Source organism: Eumetopias jubatus, unplaced genomic scaffold (assembly GCF_037043125.1).
Source record: "Eumetopias jubatus isolate StellerSeaLion01/CBP00866 unplaced genomic scaffold, mEumJub1_p1.0 scaffold_1, whole genome shotgun sequence".
NCBI classification, from domain to species: domain Eukaryota; kingdom Metazoa; phylum Chordata; class Mammalia; order Carnivora; family Otariidae; genus Eumetopias; species Eumetopias jubatus.
In genome coordinates, this window is record NW_028274807.1 from 149494229 (window position 1) to 149516930 (window position 22702).

At 38.6% G+C, this 22702-nt stretch overlaps 2 protein-coding genes across 3 annotated transcripts in view; one reads left to right on the top strand and one right to left on the bottom strand.

Annotated features, from left to right (window-relative positions):
• The window catches only part of OXSR1 (oxidative stress responsive kinase 1), a 93328-nt gene that overhangs the window by 38134 nt on the left and 32492 nt on the right, over positions 1 to 22702 (bottom strand). For both annotated transcript variants that reach the window (XM_028107061.2, XM_028107062.2), the window contains 2 exons: positions 19591 to 19732; positions 5910 to 5965 (listed from right to left, as the gene is read on the bottom strand). In XM_028107061.2, coding sequence (XP_027962862.1) covers positions 5910 to 5965; positions 19591 to 19732 — 198 coding nt within the window. The remainder of the gene's footprint in view (positions 1 to 5909; positions 5966 to 19590; positions 19733 to 22702) is intronic.
• On the top strand, positions 17323 to 17820 carry LOC148165077 (developmental pluripotency-associated protein 3-like). The gene has a single exon (XM_088018875.1). It carries the CDS (start codon positions 17323 to 17325, stop codon positions 17818 to 17820), a length of 498 nt encoding a protein of 165 aa, XP_087875001.1.

Sequence of the window (22702 nt, forward strand, 5' to 3'; positions counted from 1 at the left end):
TGTTTTGTAACCCTTTTGGCTTAAAGTTTATTTTCTCTGATATTAGAATAGCCACCTCTACTCTCTTGGTTACTATTTGCATAGGATATCCTTTTACTATCCTTTCACTTTCAATGTATTCGTGTCTGGGATCTAAAATGAGTCCCTTACAGACAGCATACAGTTGGATTAAGTATTTTTATCTGTTCTGCCAATCTCTGTCTTTTGTTTGGAGAGTTAATCCATTTACATTTGAAGCAATTACTGGTAAATAAGGACTGACTTCTGTCATTGTCCTATTTGTTTTCCATATGTCTTATAGCTTTTTTGTCCCTCATTTCCTGCACTGCTTTTCTGTTCAGTTGACATTTTGTTGTGAAATGCTTAATTTTTTTCTCATTTCCTTTTGTTTATATTCTGTAACTATTTTGTTTTTGGTTACCACAGAGATTACATTTAACATTTTAGTTACAACACTCTAATATGAATTTATACCAGCCTAGGGGCGCCTGGCTGTCTCAGTCAGTAGAGCATGCAACTCTTGATCTTGGGTTTGTGAGTTCGAGCCTCCTGATGGGCACAGAGATTACTTAGTTAAAAAAGAAAAAAATTTTTAAAATATCTTGAATTTATACCAGCCTAACTTCAATAACACAAAATCTCTTCTTTACAGCACTATTCCCACCCCTGTTGGTAACTGCCACAAAATTATATCTTAACATACTGTATGCCCCAAAATATGAACTGATAATTCTTTTAAATACACTGGTCTCTTAAGTAGAAAACATGTTTTGGATTCACAAACCAGTTAACAGTAATATTAACTTTTAGACCATTGGTTTTAGTAAATGTATCATGTAGAAAAAAAAGTGAAGTCACAAACCACTGTTACAATAATACTAGCTTTTATATTTGCCCATGTATTTACCTTTATGAGATCTTTACTTCTTCATACTGCATCAAGTTACTGTCTAGTGTCCTTTCATTCGAACTTGGCGGGACTCCTGTGAGCATTTCTTGCAGGTAGATCTATCAGAAACAAATTTCTTCAGCTTTTGTTTATCTGGCAATGTCTTGATTTATCCCTTACTTTGAAAGATAGTTTTACCAGATATAGGATTCTTGATTGACAAATTTGTTCTTTTACCACTTTGAATATATTGGCCTCCTGCCTTCTGGCCTCCAAAGTTTCTGATGAGACATCTGCTGACAGCCATACTGAGGATCCCTTGTAGGTGGTGAGTCACTTCTATCTTCCTGCTTTCAAGATTCGTTTTCTTTGACTTTTGTAAGTTTGACTATAATGTGTCTCTGCGTAGGTCTCTTAGAGTTCATCTTATTTGGAGATCACTGAGCTTCTTGGATGTTTATATTCACGTTTCCCATCAAGTTTGGAAAGTTTACAGCCATTATTTACTCAACTATTCTCTGCCCATTTCTCTCTCCTCCTGGAACTTCCCACATATGTATTGGTCTGCTTGATGGTGTTAAACAGGTCCCTTGAGCTTTGTTCACTTATCTTCAATCTTTGTCCTTTCTGTTCCTTAGACACTATAATTTCCATTTTCCCGCCTTCAAATTCATCAATTCTTTTTTCAGCCAGTTCAAAACTGCATTTGCATTTGAATCTTTCTAGTGGGCTTTTCATTTCATAATATAAGCTACTGTACTTTTTACCTCCAGAATTTTTTTGTTCTTTTGGTTCTTTCTCCTTATTGGTAGCGCCATTTTATCCACACATTGTTTTCTTGAATTTATTCACATCTTCCTTTAGTTTTGTCTAGTAGATCTGCCGTCAGGGCTTTTTCAGTGACAGTTTCTATCATTTATTTCCTTTGAATGGGTTATACTTTACTGTTTCATTGAATGCCTTGTGATTTTATTTGTTGAAAACTGGACATTTGAGTCTAATAATGTGGTTATTCTGGAAATCAGATTATCTCTCTTTCCCAAGGTTTGATGGTTAAGTTTTGTTGTTGTTTTATTTTGGTTGTCTCTGTGTAAAGCAGCAGTATGAATGAAGTATAAACAAGCTCTTCTCAGGACTTTTCTGCACCTTTTCCTGGCATGTACATTTTCCAATTTTCCCCACCAATGTAGTTGTTTTTTAATATCTGGCTCCAAAAATGGGAAGAGAAAAACAAAGGGAAGGAAAAAAAAAGTGCTGCTCCTTTAGGTCCTTAAAAGTCATCTGGAGGGGAGGGGGTGCCACAACAATGGAATGGTGGTCTGCCTCTTTATCTGCACCAATGTGATCAGAAGCAGCAATCACTGATCAGAGCACAGACCCACGATATCTGGCAGACAGGGTCCATTTTGTCCACTGTGGGTCCCACAAGCTGCTGTGCAAAGTGCTTCAAAAACAGATGCACAGCTGCCTGCCAGCAGGCTGATGGCTAGGGGAGAGGCAGCTCTGAAATGGACTGAAATTAACCATCATTTACCTTCCAAACCTTCCCCTAGAACTTACAAACCTTCCAAGGAACTGCAGAATTATAAAACCGTTACATCAGACAGATTCTGCTGGTTCAGTTGTCTAGATGTGGAGAGATTCCTGGTGTTTCCTACTTCACCATCTTCCCAGAATCCTCTCTTCTTTAGTTTTTTACCACTTGGTGTTACCTTTCTAAACAATACAGGATAATTGTGCTTGGTTTTGAACCTATATAAATGAAATCATATAATATATATTCTATTTCAACTGTTTTCTTTCACCTTACCTTTGTATGACTTACTAATGCTTTTGAATGTAATTGTAGTTCTATCCATATTCATCACTGTATAGTATTCCAATGCATAAATTAACCACAACTTACTTATATTTACCCAGTCTACTACTGAAGGGTACTGGGACTGTTTCAAATTTTCAATGCTTATGAGCACTGCGGCACACATAAGCATGAACTTCTCTAGGCCATACACCTAGAAGCCAAAGTTTTAGGGTATGCATACTTTGACTTAATACAGTGTTTGTACTAATTCATTCTCCCACCATTGGAATATGAGATTTCTTCCTTGCTTTAAAATGACACTAACAACTGTAGTGTCGATGTTTTTGCCAAGTCAGCCAGTATAACTTGGAATCCTAACGTTATTTTACAGGCATACATCGTTTTTTAATACTTCGCCTTGCTATGCTTCACAAATACTGTTTTTTTTTACAAACTGAAGGTCTATGGCAACCCTGCATTGAGCAAGTCTATTGGCACAATTTTCCCAACAATATTTGCTTACTTCTTGTCTCTGTCAGTATTTTAATAATCCTTGCAATATTTCAAAGTTTTTCATTATCATTGTATTTGCTATGGTGATCTGTGATTAGTGATTTTTGATGTTACTATTGTAATTGTTTGGGGGGCCCTACAAACCAGGTCCTTATAAGATGTAGAAATTATTCAATAAATGTTGTGTGTGTTTTGAATGCTCCACTGTCCAGCCAGTCCCCCATCTCTCTCCCTCTCCTCAGGCCTCCCTATTCCTTAAGACACAACAATATTTAAATTAGGCCAATTAAAAACCCTACAAGGGCCTCTAAGTGTTCATGTGAAAGGGAGAGTCACACAGTCTCTCTATTTAAATCAAAAGCTGGAAATGATTAAGCTCAGTAAGGAAGGCATGTTGATAGCCAAAATGGACAAAAAGCTAGGTCTCTCGTACCAGTTAGGGAAGTTGTGAATGCAAAGGAAAAGTTCTCGAAGGAAATTAAAAGTGCTACTCCAGTGAACACACAAATAAGAAAAGCAAAACAGCCTATTGCTGATATGAAGAAAGTCTTCGTGGTCTGGATAGAAGATCAAAGCAGCCCCATCATTCCCTTATGCCAAAGGCATAGACCCTAACTCTCTTCAATTATAGGAAGGCTGAGAGAGGTGAGGAAGCTGCAGAAGAAAAGCTCAAAGCTAGCAGAGGCTGGTTGATGAGGTTTAAGGAAAGAAGCCGTCTCCATAACATCACAGTGCATGGTGGAGTAGCAAGTACTGATGTGGAAGCTGCAGCAAGTTCTCCAGAAGTTCAAGCTCAGTTAATTCCTGAAGGTGGCTACACTGAATAACAGATTTTCAGTGTAGACAAAACAGACTTCTCTAGTGGAAGAAGATGCCATCTTGGACTTATTGGCTAGAGAGGTCAATACCTAGCTTCAAAGCGTCAAAGGACAAGCTTACTCTCTTGTTGGGGGCTAATGCAGCTGGTGACTTTTTAAGTTGAAACCAATGATCATTTACCAGTCCACAAATGCTAGGGCCCTCAAGAATGATGCTCAATCTACTCTTCCTGTGCTCTGTAAATGGAAGAATAAAGCCTGGATGATAGCACATCTGTTTACAACAAGGTTTACTAAATATTTTAAGCACACTGTTGAGACCTACCACTCAGAAATAGGCTATAGTACGGTAGAAACATAACTTTTATACACACTGGGAAACCAACAAATTCATTTGATTTGCCTTATTGCAATATTTGCTTTACTGTGGTCATCTGGACCAAAACCCACAATATCTGCAAGGCATGCCTATAATACAGGCATTCAACTGATTACTAGTGAGGTTGAACACGGTTTATTACATTTAGGTTTTGATGTCTTCATTTTGGAAGTCTTTTGCCCATTTTTTTTTTTTTTGAAGATTTTATTTATTTGAGAGAGAAAGTGCATGAAAGGGGGTAGGGTCAGAGGGAGAAGCAGACTCACTACTGAGCAGGAAGCCCGATGCAGGACTCAATCTGGGAACTCCAGGATCATGACCTGAGCCAAAGGCAGTTGCTTAACCAACCGAGCCATCCAGGTGCCCATCTTCTGCACATTTTTAATCTGGTTTTTTTCTTTTTTTAAGATTTTATTTATTTATTTGACAGAGAGAGAGAGCACAAGCAGGGGGAGTGGCAAGCAGAAGGAGAGGGAGAAGCAGGCTCTCCGCAGCGTAGGGGGAGCCTGATGTGGACTTGATTCCAGGACCCCGGGATCATGACCTAAGCGTAAGGCAGTCACTTACCCAAACTGAGCCACCCAGGCACCCTTATCTGATTTTTCTTAATGAGTTCTTTATGTATTCTAAATTTCAGCCCTATATCAGTTATTTCATGCTACAAATACCTTGTCTACTATGTGGTTTGCCTTTTCACTTATTAATGGTGATAAACCATTTGTTCCTCTTTCAATAAATAGAAGCGATGAATTTTAAACGTGTAAATTTATCAATATTTTCTTTTCTGTTGAAGCATTATGTGGCTCCATTAAAATATTTCCTTAGGTTGGGACATGAAGGAAGATGTGCACCTAAATTATCCTCTAAAGCTGAAGAAATAATTTAGGGTCTGGGTGATCATCTTCCTCCTGCCAAACACCTGATTGTCCCAGCAGTGTGGGACCAAGCTGAGGCCTCAGATGAGTGGCTTGCTCAACAATCCTGTGGTACAACCACTCTGGAGTCTCAGCTTGGAGGAGGGGTATTTCATCAGCATGGACAGATACCTCTGGCAGGCCCTGGACTCCAGCTCTTATCTCTTCAGCTCTGAATCTGCCAAAAGTGCACTTCCACCTCTCAGATCCCTCTTCCTCACTGGCAAATACCCCAATCACCCCAGAACAAAAGCAGCTCTGTATCACCCCTCTACAGCATATTCATTCATAAACAGTAGGTTTCGTGACTACCTCTCCTTCAAAGGAAAGCACAGAATGCTATGAGAACCCATAGAAGATGACTCCATGGGGGTGAGGAGTGATTAACTGGAAGGTAATGACTAATGGACAGAAAAATGTCTGAGATCAAAAATGAAGGATGAATAGTGGAGGATATCTTGAGAGTCAGCAGGGATCTGCTTGACTAGAGACAGTCCAGAGACTAGAAAAGGAAACTGGCTCTGAAAACACAGAAGGTAAGTAAGGTGGTTCTATTGACCATTAAATCAAAATAAAAAGAAATACTATTCATTACCTGCAATCTGTACTGAGCCATCTTCTCCAAGAAGAATATTTCCAGCTTTCACATCTCTTGAAGAAAAAAAGAGTTACATATTAAAAAACATCTATTCTTTGGAGTCACATAATTTAAACAACTGTTTAGTGTATTCACACAACACTGGCAATATTTAAATACTCTACATTAAAGAGTATTAAGGTCAATAGTAAAAATTTTTTAAATTTTAGTCACTTGTACTAGAATCTAAATATTATAAACAGAAAGCTATTATAACACATAGCTTTTTACTGTAAAATCCAGAAAACCCAAGATGATTAAATACTTGATTGGGATAACAGTGGCCAAAGAATGTGACCCTCACCTACCATCACCTAATTCTACTTTTTGAAATAAATATGTTGATTTTTTTTTCACATCATAATACATGATCAAAATTTTTTAATGGTCAGTTTATGGTTAAAAACAGGGACTATTCTATGCCTGAGGCATAAAGATAGATATAAATTATTCAAACATCTTTATATTTTTACTGGTAATTATCTATTTATAATTCAAACAGGATATGCACACATTCTTGTTATAAAAACCTAAACATCACTGAAAAGCCCAAAGTCCCTTTGACCACCACTCTCAAGTTAGTATTTTCTTCAAAGTTTTCAACTATTACCAGTCTAGTCAATAGAATATGTTCCTGTGACATATCTGGGCTTTTCTTCCAACATAAATGATATGACATGATCCATTCAAATCTACAACTTGTTTTTCTCATGTAACAATGTGTTAGAAGTATCTGGCAAAATTTAAAATCCCTAAATCTTATGAGTAGCAAAATCACTTCTTAATAACCCAGAGAAAGCCCCACAATGTACAAGGGGGTCCTACAGCATTGTTCGTAGTAATAAACCAGAAGTGGTAACAACCCAGAAGGCCAACAATAGCAGAAAGGTTGAACTAATTTTGTTATAGCCATAAAAATGGAATAATGTCAATCAACATGCTATGCCTCGAAATATCGTCTAATACATCCTACTAAGTGAACAAATCAAATAAGAGGATAGTCCATTTTGTAGGACACCATTAATATAAAACACACACACACACACACACACACACACACACACACATTTTTCCATATACACCAAATGAGAGCAATAAATGGTTCCTTCTGTGGAAAAGAATGGAATTGGAGTCAAGGGAAACAGTGTCTGAATATCTTATAGAAATGCAATCATGTATTTATTTTGTAATTAAAAATAAATATATAATTAAATAAACAAAAGAGAGCCAGTCTTTGAAGCTAGGCTAGCTCATGAAGGAAAGCTTTGTCACAAAAGGGAACCAGTGAAAAGCACAAGACTTCATCCTTTTCCCTGGCCCTGTCTTCTCCTGCATCTTTAGATATAACCATTCCTTGGGGAAAAAATCAACAATAGTTTCACAACTGTGTGTAGCAGCTTCACCAAACCACAGTATATAATACTTTTCCTGAATGCATACTTTAGCATAAGGAAATCATGTACTGAGTATTCTTCACTGCTTAGGAATCTAAGCAATTTACAGGACATTCTCCCAGAGGCTGAGTTAGAGTGGAGGCAGGCTAAGTCTGCTCTACAAACATAAAGTCTCTGACTCCAGATACTGTGAAAAGGAGAACATTGAGGACCTTCCCTTCCCTTGAAGACAAAAAAAACCATCCAACTGAGTCAACCATGAACCTTCAACTGCCTTTTGAGCTCATCTGGAATGACATCTAAAACTCAAAATGTATAGTTCAGTCACTTCCTCATTTGTGTTTCAGCAGCACAGTGTTAGCACAGACTACAAAAATATGATGATATTCTTGGGGCTGTTTCTTTCACCAGGAGCTAAGATCCGGACCTGTACCTTAATAGATTTCTGTATCACCTGCACTTACTTAGCATTATGATTAGTACACAGAAGGCATCTCTCAGACAGTCATTAAGTAGATTTAAATAACTAAACAATCTCCCTCAAATCCTCTTCCAGACGTAAGTGGAGTATTAAATTAATAAATGAATGAATGAATGAATGAATGGTAAATAAATCCAACTAAATACAAAAATAAAACTTGACTATTCCCTTCCCACCATCCCAAACCCCAATTCCCACCTCCTCTGTTCCAAATAATTGGATCATAAACTAATACACCCCCCATCAAACAAGACAACCTAACTATCCAACAACAGGAGGTCAGTTAAACTGTGGTATATCTATATAATGAAATACTATGAATAGTAATGAATATGATGAGATAACATGGAAAAATCACCAAATATATTCTTAAGTGAGATAATACTATGTATGTATGTTGCCACTGTCTTTTTTTTAAGTAGAAGAAAGAAGAATATACATATATTATGTTTATATTGGCTTAAGTTCTCTCTCAAAGGAGTCACAAGAAAATGGCAAGAAGTGGTTCCCTTTAGACCAGGGTACTAGAGGTTCAGGAAAGGAAGAAGACCTTTTAAAGAATACTTTATTGTTTAGAGCAGTTTTAGATTTACACAGAAAATGAGAAGATAGTGCAGAGGAGTTCCCTACACCTTACAGTTTCCGCCATTATTAATATCTTATATTTGTATGGCACTTTTACCACATTTAATGAGACCAGTATTGATGCATTATTAAAGTCTGCAATTTACTCAGATTTCTTAAAGTTTGTTTTTTTTTTAAGATTTTATTTATTTATTTGACAGAGAGAGACAGTGAGAGCAGGAACACAAGCAGGAGGAGTGGGAGAGGGAGAAGCAGGCTTCCCACTGAGCAGGGAGCCCGATGTGGGACTCGATCCCATGACCTGAGCTGAAGGCAGACGCTTAATGACTGAGCCACCCAGGCGCCCTAAAGTTTTTCCCTAATGTCTTTTTTCCGTCCCAGGATTCCATTCAGGATTATCCACATTAAATTTTTGTCTCCTTAGGTTCCTCTTGTCTGTGACAGTTTGACTTTCCTTGTTTTTAATGACCTTGACAGTTTTGAGGAGTAAGGATGCCCCTCTAATGGAATTTTCCTCATGATTAGACTGGTGTTACGAATTTTTGGAAGGAAAACCACAGAAGTAAGGTGCCATTTTCATCACATCCTATCAAGAGTACATAGTTTCAAAATGATTTAGCACAGCTGATACTGACAGGACTTATTATCATATACCATTTTGTACTTTTTCAGTTTTTAAGCCACATATATGTATTACCTATTCAAATGTTTCCTAAGTTTTGTCTTTCATAAGATAAGAGAGAGTAATCCATTTTCAGTAGAGCCTGCACTTTGGGTGACTACTTTTCCTGATCAAATCCTCAGATAACCAACTCCTGTTTCCCATTTGAAACCAAAGTGCAGGGGCTCCTGGGTGGCTCAGTTGGTTAAGCATCCAACTCTTGATTTTTGGCTCAGGTCATGATCTCAGGGTCATGAGATCAAGCCCCACATTGGGCTCCATGCTCAGCAGGGAGTCTGCTTGAGATTCTCTCCCTCTGATCCTCCCCCCCACTCACACTTGCATGCTCTTGCTCTCTCTCAAATAAATAAATCTTAAAAGAAAAGAAAGACACCAAAGTGCAATCTGTAGAACAGCTTCCAGGAATAAAAGCAGAGGAATATCACTAAGCTAAATGGCTCACTGGACAATCAAACACACTAGTCTATCCTCCTACCCAACAGGACAACTGACCTTTCAAGGAAAAGATTTGTAACTAAATATCTAGAAATCAAGAGAGTCCTTAAGAACCCTTTTTTACTCTGCCACAAAGAATCTCAAGCAACCCAGCAGCCCCAATAGTTAAATCCACCATCCACTCTTAAATAGGAACAGTGAGTTCTGTTTTTCACAGCTTAATGCCAATTCTCACGTGTCCCTATTGCACCAAAGTTACAAATTCCTTGTAAAATTAAAAGGAATATCACAGACATGCTTGACTTTTTCATTAGGACACAGCACAAGTTACTGCCCATGACATTGTTATGACTCATCAATAGGCAGTTTGTGGAAAACTTGAAAAAGATCAAGACCAATAATGAATCAAAATGAAATTGGAAAATACACTACATTTAGGCATCTTAAACTAACGAGCCAACATTTCTGTTAGAGCTGACCTCTTTAACGGGAAAAATATTGGAGTAGGTAAGATACAGAGAGAAAAGCAGAAGTCTAATTCAGAGACCTGTTCACCCCAGTTAAAATCTCCAAAGCCTAGAGGGTCAGCGGGGAACACAGTGAAGATGGAGGAAAATTATCTGACCCGATCCACCAGGCTAACACACAAATGGACTGGAAATAAAGAGTGGAGAAGCTACTAAATAGGTCCAGCTGCTCCCCAGTAAGAACCACCACCTGCTGAAGTCTCAGCATAACTCACAGCTAATAGTTGTTGCTGCTGAAGTGTAAGCAGGGGTTCTCAGCCTTGGCCGCATTAGAATCACTTGGGGAGCTTTTAAAAGCCCCAATGCAAATGCCCCATCTCAGACCAACTAACTGAATTTCTTGCAATGGAGCCAGGAATCAGTACTTACTGAAGTTTCCCAGGTGATTCCAATATGCAGCCAAGGATGAGAGTTTGATTTAAAGTGTGAGATAGAGAATCCACTCCAGCAACATGGCTAACAGTCTTTCATCACTACTGCCCAGGACTTTGCTCCAAAACCCATCATTCCCCTGCTACAAAGAAATGCTGGATAAATTAGGAAGGGAAACTGTCACATAGCTGAACATGAAAAAAAGACAAGGAAATCCTCAAGTTTCAGAAATGAAAGGGACACTTAAAAACCAGAGCAGTAAGCCTTGGGAGAGAGAAGACAAATGGCTAGGAACCTCAGGTTTTAAAACCCACCCCCTAAGCAGAAAACACGGCACTGGACTAGTTTAAGGTTGAGAGTAGAACTGAGACCCCTTCATAAAACCAGGACCCTAGAAAAAAATGAGCCACAGTGAAAGATATGCTTAGCAAAAATAAGCTAGTATAGCCATATTAAAATAAGATGTAATTGTCTTTAATATAAAAGCATTTCTAGGAATGAAAAGGACCATTACATAATTTAAAAAATAGGAATAATTCACCAGGAAAATAAGAATCCTAAAGGGGTTGCTGGACTGTAGGGCTCCTCATAACCTCTGGCTTCCACGGTTCTGACAGGAACAATCAATCATATCATTACTGTCTTTCCTTGTTCTGTTCCGGCTGCTCTCACAAATATACCACAGACTGGGGGCTTAAACAACCAACATTTATTTGTCAAAGTTCTGGGGGCTGGGAAGTCCAAGATCAAGGCAATGGCAGATTTGGTGTCTGGTGGGAATCCACTTCCTGGTTCACAGGTGTAGGAGTGCTGACAACACGGACTCCATCTTTGGCCCCCCGTTTTTGTCCATGCCTGCACAGCGACCTCCCTCGGAGCCACGTGTTCCAGGCCGTGTGGAGGTTAATGCACGCCCTGACTGGATGTGGGAGGGCTCGTTCTGCTCTTCCCTAAAGTAACGCACACAGAAGGTGCCCCTTTGGATAGCTACCATTCGATATCACCCCCATGCCCCTCACACTATAAAAACTGTGGTTTTAAGATCTGGACTAGATGGAGAATGGGGCCAGAGAATAGTTGCATAGCTGCCTGGATTGTCAGTCCATACCATCCCCCATCAGTAAGTTACTCCGAATAAAACTGTAAACAGTATGGAGCGGTGTGTGTCATTTTTCGGTCTCAAAGTGACTTCTCAGTGTGGAGGATACATTACTGACCCTCTTCCACCTTCTGACAAAAGGTGACCATCTTTTCACTATGTCTTTGCATGTCAGAAGAAGCAAGGAAGTTCTCTGGGGTCTCTTTTATAAGGACAGTCCCATTCATGAGGGTGGACCACCCTTATGACTTAATCACATTCCAAAGGCCACCTCTCCAAACACCAGCACAATGCTGATTAGGTTTCAACATATGAATTCTAAGGAGACACAATTAGTCTTTCCCACTTCCCCTACATGATAAGTTGTTTTCCAAATCTTACTGCTTTCAAGATACTGTTTAGGTTTCAACAGTGTAACTACAATGTGTCTACTCATAGATCCCTTTGTATTCATCCTCATCATGGTTCATGATTTGGAAGTTTTGAGCCTTTATTTCTTCCAGCATTTTTTCTGGCTTTTTTACTCATTTAGCTAAATGAGGGCTGATATATATTCAAAGTAGATGTTACGGTCATACAAAACTGAGCAGAGACTGAATTTTTGCCTGAACTTGATATGAATCTCTTCATTGCTCTCTAAAAAAGACAGTGACCTTAACGTGTATTCTGGGTTAATTTCCTTTCCAGTCTGTATATGTAAAGTTTTAGGATAAAGAACACACTTTTAACTGTGTTCTGAAGTGAAGATTTTGACTTTTAAAATAGGGACTGGATATATTAAATAAAAGACAACACAGGATATTTAAAGAAAATTACCCCAGTGACAGATCTAAATTCTATTGAGTTAGTAACTAAAAAATGTAACTGATATTAAACTAATGTGTACCCAGCTTCATGGATTAGCACAATCTTTCTTTCCTAGCAGGTTTTAGAAGCACACTGCCTAAATTTGGGTCCCAGCTATGTCACTAGGTGGGTGACTTTTGGCTAATTACTTACCTCTCTTTGCCTTGGTTTCCTCATCTGTAAAATGGGGATGAGAGGGTACCTTCCTCATAAAGTAACTGTAAAGATTAAATGAGCTAACATACAGGATGCACTTAGAACACTATATGGCACTCAAGTTTCAGTGAACGCTTGTTATTATCTACACCAGAGGTCAACAAACATTTTCTTTAAGGGCCAGAGAGTAAATATTTCAGGCTTTGTGGGCCAGACGCTCTCTGTCACCATTACTTTGTTTTCATAGTGCTTTAAAGCAGCCAAAGACAATCTGTAAATGAATGGGCATGACTGTTTCATTGTTGCTTTTACAAAAAACAGACATCAGACTGGATTTAACTTGTGGGTTTGTCAATCCGAGATGATCTACATGGCTGCAGAAGATTGGTTTTTTTTCTCTCATACAATAGTCTAGGCATAAGTGACATCAGTCCAGCATCGTGACTCCACATAATCAGGGACTCAGGATCCTTCTATTTATTGTTCTACCATCCCTAAGTTCTTGTTACGTAGTCCAAGATGGCTTATCACCACATCCACATTTCAATGGAAGGAAGGAAAGGGGAAATAGAGGTTATGCCACTTTGTATTAACGGTGGTTCTCGGGACATTTGGCAATGTCTGGAGACATCTTTGGTTGTCACACTGATGGGGGAGGAGCTACTGACATGCAATGGGTAGAAGCCAGGGATGTTGCTAACTATATCCTACAATGCACAGAACAGCCCCTGCAACAAAGCACTGTCCAGCCCAAATGTCAGTTGGGCTGGGGGTTGACAAAACCTGTTAAGGGAACAACTTTAAAGTAGTATATACATTTTTGTTCTCATCATAGTGGCTAGAAAAAGATTCACACAGTTGTATCTGATCCTCACGGGAGGCTATGAAATGTCGCCTTTCTTCTGGATGGTCATATGCCCAGTAAAAATGTCATGTTTTTATAATTCAAAAAGAAGAGGAGACACGCTAGGGGACAATTAGCAGTTCCTGGCACTTTTTTTTTTCTAGAAGATTGCCTGAACATGAAAATCAGAACTGAGGTAGTAACTGAATTACGTTTATTGCTAGTATCAAGGTATGTATCCATAGGGTTACCACTATCCAGAGTATGGGAATCCTGTTTTTCAGGGCACCTTTTCCTTTTGACAGTGCAGGAAATATATTCCCAAATGTTTACTCTTTGGTCATGCCCTTTTTCAGTCATCTGTTAACACATTATTTTAACTAGGTACAAAACAAATGGATATAATTTGAGATGAAAAATCCTACTGTCTGAAGAATATGCTTTTCCAAGATTTCTAGTTTATATATTATTCCTTAGAGTCAACTGTTCTGCTTCATTACCATAAGAGGAGTTCATTTTTCTTTGTTAAGATGTAAGCTGGTTGGAAAATTTAGACAACTAGAAAGCATTACTTTTTCCTAGAGTAAGATACTTTTATAAATGGGCTGATTTCACTGATTTAATTTCTTTAAAATGGTGCTATTCTCAGAATAACCTAATTAAAAGTTTGTATGTGTGTGTGTGTGATGGGGGTGGGGAGATACCTTGCTTTTTTTCCCCCCTCCATATTCTGATTATTCCTTAAAACGTCAGTTTTAGCACTTGATAGCTGTCTGATCTTTTTTTTTTTAAGATTTTATTTATTTATCTGAGAGAGAGACCACAGAGCAAGAGAGCACAAGCAGGGGAAGCAGGCAGAGGGAGAAGCAGGGGGAGGGTGGGGGGATGGGTTAGCCTGGTGCTGGGTATTAAAGAGGGCACATATTGAATGGAGCACTGGGAGTTATACGCAAACAATGAATCATGGAACACTACATCAAAAACTAATGATGTAATGTATGGTGATTAACATAACATAATAAAATTAAATTAAAAAAAAAAGAAGCAGGGGGAGTAGGCAGAGGGAAAAGCAGGCTCCTGCTGAGCAAGGAGCCCGATATGGGTGGGACTCAATCCCAGGACCCTGGGATCACAACCTGAGCTGAAGGCAGACACTTAACCAACTGAGCCACCCAGGCGTCCCAGTTGCCTGATCTTTAATCAGTTACTTTTCTGGGTCTTTGCTTATCTATTTGCTGAAGGATTAGGGTTAAGTAGGTGATTTAAAAAAAAAAAAACAACTAAGGTATTGGGCACCTGGGTGGCTCAGATGGTTAAGCGTCTGCCTTCGGCTCAGGTCATGATCCCGGGGTCCTGGGATCGAGTTCTGCATCAGGCTCCCTGCCTAGCAGGGAGCCTACTTCTCCCTCTGCCTCTGCCTCTCTCTCTCTCTCTCTGACTCTCATGAATAAATAAATAAATAAAAACATTAAAAAAAACTGAGGTATTAACTGACAAGTTGTAAGCTACTTAAAATGTTACAATGTGATGGTCTGATATATGTATACACTGGGAAAGGATTCTCGCCATCGAGTTAATTAACACATCTGTCACCTCACATATTACTTTTTGGTGAAAACATTTAAGTTCTACTCTCTTAGCAGAACTTACTCATCTTATAACTGAGTTTGTACCCTTTTACCAATGTCTCCCTATTTCCCCGACACCCCAGTCCCCAGACACCACTTCTCTACTGTTTCTATGAATTCGACTTTTTTTTTAGATTCTACTTATAAGCGATACCAGGCGGTATTTGTCTTTCTCTGTCTGGCTTAATTCACTTAGCATAATGTCTTTACAGTTTCATCCATGTTGTCACAAAATGCAAGATTTCCTTCTTTTTTTTTAACAGCTGAATAATAATAATCTACATCTTTCTCTATTTACCCATTGATGGATACTTAGGTCGTTTTCATAGCTTGGCTCTGAGACAGTGATTTTACACTTCCTTTGGGTATATACCCAGAAGTGGAACTGCTGGATCCTATGGTAATTCTATTTTTAATTTTTTTAGGAACTTCCATAGTTTCCCACAGTGGCTGCACTAGGTTTACGTTGCCACCATCAGTGCACTGAAGTTCCCTTTTCTCCACATCCTTATCCAAAATCTGTTATCTCTGTCTTTTTGAAAACAGATATCCTAACAGAATTGAGATGGTATCTTATTGTGGTTCGGACTACATTTACCCAAGGATTAGTGATGTACTTCTTCTTGTATATCGTTTTTTGAGAAAATGTCTATTTGGAGCCTTTGCCCATTTTTAGTTAGGTTATTTATGGTTTTTTGTCTCTAAGTTGTAGGAGTTCCTTGTATATTTTTGGATATTAATCCCTTATTGGATAATGTGGTTTGCAAATATTTTCTCCCATTCCATAGGTCGTCTTTTTATTTTGTTGATGGTCTGCTTTGCCATGAAGAAGCTTTTTAGTTTGGTGTAGTCCCAGTTGTCTAATTTTTCTTTTGTTGCCTTTGCTATTAGTGTCACATCCAAAACATCTGTATTTCATGTATTTCTATTCTGATCTTTTTACTTACTTCCTTCTGCTAACTTTGGGCTTAGTTTGTTCTTATTTTTCTTTTCTATTTCCTTAAAGGTAGGTGATTTTTAAGATTACAATTTTGTTATATCTTCCACCTTTTTTCTGCCTTGATTTTAACTGAGCATTTTATATGATTCCGTTTTCCTCTCCTCTCAGCGTGTCAATTCTTTTTTCCTTTTTTAGTGGCTGCCCTAGAGTTTGCTGTAAACATTTACACTAATCCAAGTCCACTTTCAAAGAGCACTATACGACTTCTCTGAGTTTTCTTTTAATCTAACATATCCTGGACTGGTGACTAGCATCAAGAGGCAAAGATGACAAACAAACAAAAACAAAAACAAAATGAAAAAAAAAAACACCCTCCAAGCCTGTTCTCTGTGGCCAAAGGAGCAAGAAAGGGGCAACCTCACAGCATAGATCTAGCAAAGGACCCCACAGCTGGAGTTACAGGCTGGCCCACTATGCCAAAACCAGAGGTTTAAATGAAGAACCAAATGGGAAATTCCATTCTCCACCCCACATCCACTGCAGCAGGTAGGCCCATACTGCCCACACGAGCAGCACCAACAGCCCGGCCATTATCTCCCAGCCTGCTACCCAGCTGCAGAAAGCAACCCAGGCCCAGCACTTCCTGGCCCTCCACACAGTGGCAAAGGACAACCCAGGCCCAGTGTCTCCCAACTCTCTACCCAGCAGCAAAAGGTGGCTCAGGCAAATGCCTTCATCCTCACAGGCAATACCATCAGAGAATGAATGGGAGCCCCACTGGCACCAAGAGGCCTGGACCACAGAGTAGACCCACAAAAGTACTCACAGACCCACAGGTACGGCATCTATCTCCCACCTTCCACCTAGCAGCACCAGGCGTGGTGATGTGCACTTTTGCTCTCAATGACTGTATCAGTAGGGATTGAATCAGATCTTGGAATTATCTGACAAAAACTTTATTTTTTTTAAGATTTTATTTATTTATTTGTCAGAGAGAGAGAGAAAGCACAGGCACAGGAAGCCACAGGCAGAGGGAGAAGCAGGCTCCCCGCTGAGCAAGGAGCCCAGTGCGGGACTCGAGCCCAGTGTGGGACTCGATCCCAGCACCCAGGGATCATGACCTGAGCCAAAGGCAGCTACTTAACCGACTGAGCCACCCAGTCGTCCCTGAAAAGAATTTTAAAGTAGCCACTATAAAAAGGCTTCAACAGGTCTGTTCTTTCTCTTGCCACTCCACACTTTGTTGTAGTTTGAGTTTTTCTCACTCTTTCTGGGCTATAAAGTTCTTTCCAGGCTATCTCGTTACAAGCTGAGTCTTGAGCATCACCTCCCACTGGACCCCAAAGATCTAGGAGGAGCTTTGGTCTGTGACTAGGCTTCCAATGGATTCGCCAACGCAGCTTTACCCAACCTGGGCCCCGGGATCATCTCAGATGTTCAGTGAAGAGAATTCCCAGGCAGGCTCAGGTGCCTCTCAAACTATCTCCGAAGTATTAACAAAGAACCTTGGTAAATTGACTCTCGACTCTAGTATCAAACTCCCTTCCCCTCTACCAGAATATCCATCCCAACAGCAGGACAGAGAGAAGAAACCACAGGGGCTGATTGAGCACATCCTTAGTAGCTGCGGGAGGAGAACTGGAGTAAGGACTTTGTTAACTGCTCAGAAAGAAAGGATGGCAAGGATGATTCAAATGATTCAATACCAGCGCTACCTCAACCCAGGGTCCCAGCTTCAAAAAGATCTACAGCAGAAGGAAACTGAGGAGAGTGAATCAAGAGTGGAAAGATTTAGATGTCGCTGTCATTATTGCCTGTATCATAAAGATCTTTCTGAGGAAACCAGTATGGAGAATAATTATGATGTGGAGCCAACGTAAACATAAACTTTATTCTTGTACTGTTTCTTCTTGCTAGTGGTTTTAGGATCATTTTGCAGCAGCTTGGGAAAGCTGCTCTATGTTAGGGCAAACTGTATAATATTTTGGTAATCTATGACATTAGAAGGTCTTTAGATTTGTATCTTTTCTACCTTCATACCAGTAATGTGTGAAGAATCCTGTAGTTTGCATTTGAATGACTTCAGTATACTTCCACCTTTTGATTTGACCTAAGGAAGCACTAACAGGTTTTGAGTGTTACCTGTGTGTTTGAGAGGCCTGAAGTCATTAAGATAAGACCTAACATCAAAAATTGGAAGCCAAGTAACTTGTGCAGAAGGAATACACAGAAAACTTTGGGTGGTTTGGTTAGAGCATGATTAGGGCAGGTGTGTATGCTAGATTTTCTGGTTTTAAAAAACTGTAATAAAATTTTTTTGTGCTCTTTCAGTTTACAGTAGCAAATGTATGTCTAGAGGATCTTATTAAAACTGACTTACTTGGAAAAAAAAGGTTTCAACATGCAGTTTGGGATTATCAAAGCAAATTAAAAACAGAAAATCTCAGCAAAGAAAAGCTATAAAAAAGAACCAAATTATCTAAAAAATTACAATAACTGAAATAAAAAACTCAGTGGGTTCTAGAGCAGAATGCAGAGGACAGAATCAGAACTTGAGATCAAGAGAATTTACTCAATCCGAACAGTGAAAAAAAACAGGATGACAAAAATTGAGCTGAGCTTCAAGGACTTACTGTACAATAACAAAACAGCTAACATTTGTATTATCAGAGCCCCATAAAAAGAGGAGGAAAAGATGGATTGAAAAACTACCCAAAGATAATAATGGCTGAAAACTCCCCAGACTTGGTGAAAGGCAAAATCCTATGGACTCGCTAAGTTTGGGAACCCCACACAGAATAAACCTGAAGAAATCCACACCAAGAAATCATAATTAAACTTCAGAAAACCAAAGACAAAAAAATCTTGAAAGAAGTCAGGGAAAAATAACATACTAGAACATCAATTCAAACAACAGACTTCTCATCTGAAGCCCTGGAGGCTGGAATTAAGTACTATAGTATCTTTCAATTGCTAAGAGAAAAGCACTGTCAACAGCAAATTCTTATATACAGTGAGACTATCCTAAAGAATGACTGAGAAGATTGCCTGATAGGAAGGAAAACCAAATCCAGGGATTAAACAGATTTGGGTAGCACAAAATCCAACACCATTTGGATTCTTGTTATCTCTACCCAGGAACTGAATAGATAGAGAAAGCCATGAGTACTTGGACCATGAATGATACATAGCTTTTTACATTAAAAAAAAAAGTCTTAATAAAAAGTTATTCTACAAAGAGCTTTTAATAATTTGAGAAAATACTCAAGGCAAAATATAAAAAAACAATAAAAGCAACAGACAAAATTATACATAGTTTTAAATATCTTTTAAGCATATACAAGAAACTGGAAAGAAATATTACAAAATGTCATTAGTGATTGCAATGATTGCCTCCTGACAGGAAATGATGAATTTTTCCTGTTTTTTTATTTTCCAATTCGACTAAAATATTTGTTACTTTTTAAATACTTGCTAGCTGGGTAATTAAAACCCTAACCACAATGTGCTGAAACTAGTGATCCAAAAAGACATGATAACACTCAGAGATTATGATCAATTCTGCAGAAGAATGGGCAATGGTCTCAACAAAATGACAGCACAACTACTACTGCATTTTCAAAAAAAGCAGAGTATTGTCTTTTCCCTACCTGTGAATCTGTCCGTTTTTATGCAGGTATTCCAACCCTTCCAGCACTTCTTTGAGTATTGTAGCAATGGTAGGTTCATCTAGGACTCCACTTTTGTGCTCCCCCTTTGCCACAATGTGCTTAATAATATCTAGAACAGAACCTGAAAACACAAGACAAAATTTGCCATAAATTTTTGACTCATCCAATATAATTCAGAGCCATTTTGAAATCAAACCACATGTAAGCCTTTTCATAAACTTAATGGCATAGGAAAGGAAAAAACAGCAAATACAAGGAAATACAGAACTTTAAAGTTAATAATTTATTCTTCATTGCTATCTAAAACAGAAAGCAGCCTAATATCCAAATAGCAGTGTTACACCAGCATTTCCTTTAGACTTTTACAATAAGAATTTGGAAAAGGTAAGAAGATTTTTAACCAGATCTGAAGAATACCTAGGTAAATCATACCCATCAATAACACTTTAGTGTAAGATACCACAAACTAATTTAGGTTTCCAACACTGGATCAGATTATGCAACATTGTACGAATAAATATATAAAAATACAATTGCAATGCAGGTCAAATTACAGAAGAAATGCTTGACAAGTAAAGATCACATGTATATGCAAATCAACTTAAGGGTTAAAATTATTCTTCAAGTTAATAATAATAAAGTAAGTAAGGCAAGAAAAAAATGAAAAGGATAAAAATGGCAGTTCTCTTTCAATAATAGCCCAGATGTATTATCCCTCCTATTCTTCCCCAGATCAGAAATAATGCTCTGACTAAAAACTGGGGGGAGAGAGGGAAAAGACACCTACGCAGTAATTAAAGTCATAGAATGCTGACTACCATAACTAATTATTATAATCAAAGAAAGTTTGCTAGAGATTCGTAAGATTTCTGGCAGTACAATGGCCCATAAAGACCACAGAACCAAAATAAAATAATCTCTGATATCAGAAATTGTGCCAAGAAGTAGAATATAACGTAAATGACACAGAAAAGATTGGATTTCCATTTCTTGGCACAAGACCTCGATCGAGAATAAAATTAAAACACACACTTATGCTGAAAACTTGCCCTAGCGGGTGCTTTTACTTCACACACTTACAACAAAAACAAGAAAAAAATGTACTTCCGAATAGATGGAAAGAAGGATCTAGATGGAATCCTTCAAAACACAAACATTTACGTCAGCTCCCATTTGAAATCCACTAATTTGATAAACTTGATTTTAAAAAAGGCATAAATCTAGGATGAGAAAGAAAACAAAGAAGATAAAGAAGAGATACAACAATCATTTTTTGGAGGAAGGAAAACAGAACAAGTTAACTAACTAAGCAGAGTAGAGCGATCTGAAACTTCGATGCCTGTGGAGGAGTGTGCCAGTTAGGAAAAAGCGTATCCCTCTAGAGCACATTCAGCAAGGTCTACCTAAGGGGAAGTTAGAGGGGATTGAAGAAAAGGGCTGAAATCAGGAAAACTGGTTGAAAGTTCATTTATCGAGGAAGAAGATGCCCAAATTCCTTTCCCCTCTCTCTGGAAGCCAGGCCACTGCCACTTCCCATGTCCTGCAGGAGACAGGCAGTGTACTCTCTGGAGACAATGAACCAGGAAGGCTCCAGATTCTAGGTGGCGTTTTCAAATACATTAATACACACTTTCCCCTCTTTATTGCTGGGATTCATAAAACTGTGACTCACATAGGGAGAGGCCTAAAAGAAACATTTTATTCTGCTTAGTTTAATCAATCACATATTAGTCCCCAAAGCAAAGTGACTATACCAACAGGTCATATGTTTCATTCTCCTGAGAAATTCAGGCTTCACAGAACTGCTTAGTAAGAAGACATTTGTATAAATAAATGCCAATTGAATTACGTGTTTGTAATGTAAGGAGTATCTAAAATAAGGAATGCAAAGGGAGAAATTCCTACTAGGAATTAAAAATTAACACAATTTATCTATTCAACAATTTGGCCATATATGCAAGACCTACATCTGGGTACCACAAAATATGTCAAGATACACATGGTATAACTGCTGACTTTCTGGGAACTTCCAGTCTGGGGGATCAAAAAAAATGAAGCAATAGAGACTTAGGGCATATAGAAAGCTATTAGATCTGTATTTTTAAAGAGTTTGAACCAGGAACTCCTTTTTAAAATCGTAAAAGATTTTTAATGATTTCACATCATCAATGATCAACAGGGAAATGAGAGCAGGGCACATCTCCAGTCTATGTCCAGGACAGACATTCTGAATAAGCTATATAAGAAGTCCCTTCTTCTCCTTCTTTTTTTTTTTAAGATTTTATTTATTTGAGAGAGAGAGACAGAGAGGGAGTGCGTGCGCATGAGAGAGCACAAGCAGTAGAGAGGGGAGAAACGGGCTGCCCATTGAGGAGGGAGCCTGATGCAGAGCTCAATCCCAGGACTCTGGGATCATGACCTGAGCCAAAGGCAGACGCTTAACCGACTGAGCCACCCAGGAGCCCCAAGAAGTCCCCTCTTCTTATATACAGTTTCTTTTCCATTTCAGTCTTCCCTTATAGGTGGAGGGATGATTATGTCACAAAGACCTTGATCTTTAACTGACAAATCTTGGTCCTAGAAGGTACCCATTTTTTCCCATTTGATTTCTTCAGCATCTTGTAGCATCTAACATGATGGTGCTTACAATCCTCTTTCCTCAAATATCAAAATTACATAGAACTCTTCCTATCAACTAAGAAATGTGAAGGTAAAGTATGTTAAGTAAAAGAAGACTAGATTACCGCTGGATGATTCAATTAACACCTAAGGAAAAGCAGGAATAATGAGAGAAGGCTGTAACAGCACACACAATCTTAAGTCCCTAGATCTGGGCACAATCTGAAAGAAATATTCTGGGGGGATAATCCGTCCTCGAACTTTAACACATGAAGGGATTAGCTGGCAAACTGGTTAAAAATGCAGATTTCCAGATCTTGCAGACTGTCATTCAAGAGATCTAAGGTGGTCCGAAGAAGATGTTTTTTTAACAAACTTGGCTACCTGATGAACACTGTCCACTGAAATCTAAGCATTTCTCAGAGTAAAAGCAGGAGAACAGAAAACAAGAGGGAATGGGTACAAATTCAGT

Coding starts and splice junctions, on each gene's coding strand:
- LOC148165077 (XM_088018875.1), top strand. CDS start 17,323: ATGGATTCGCCAACGCAGCTTTACCCAACCTGGGCCCCGGGATCATCT.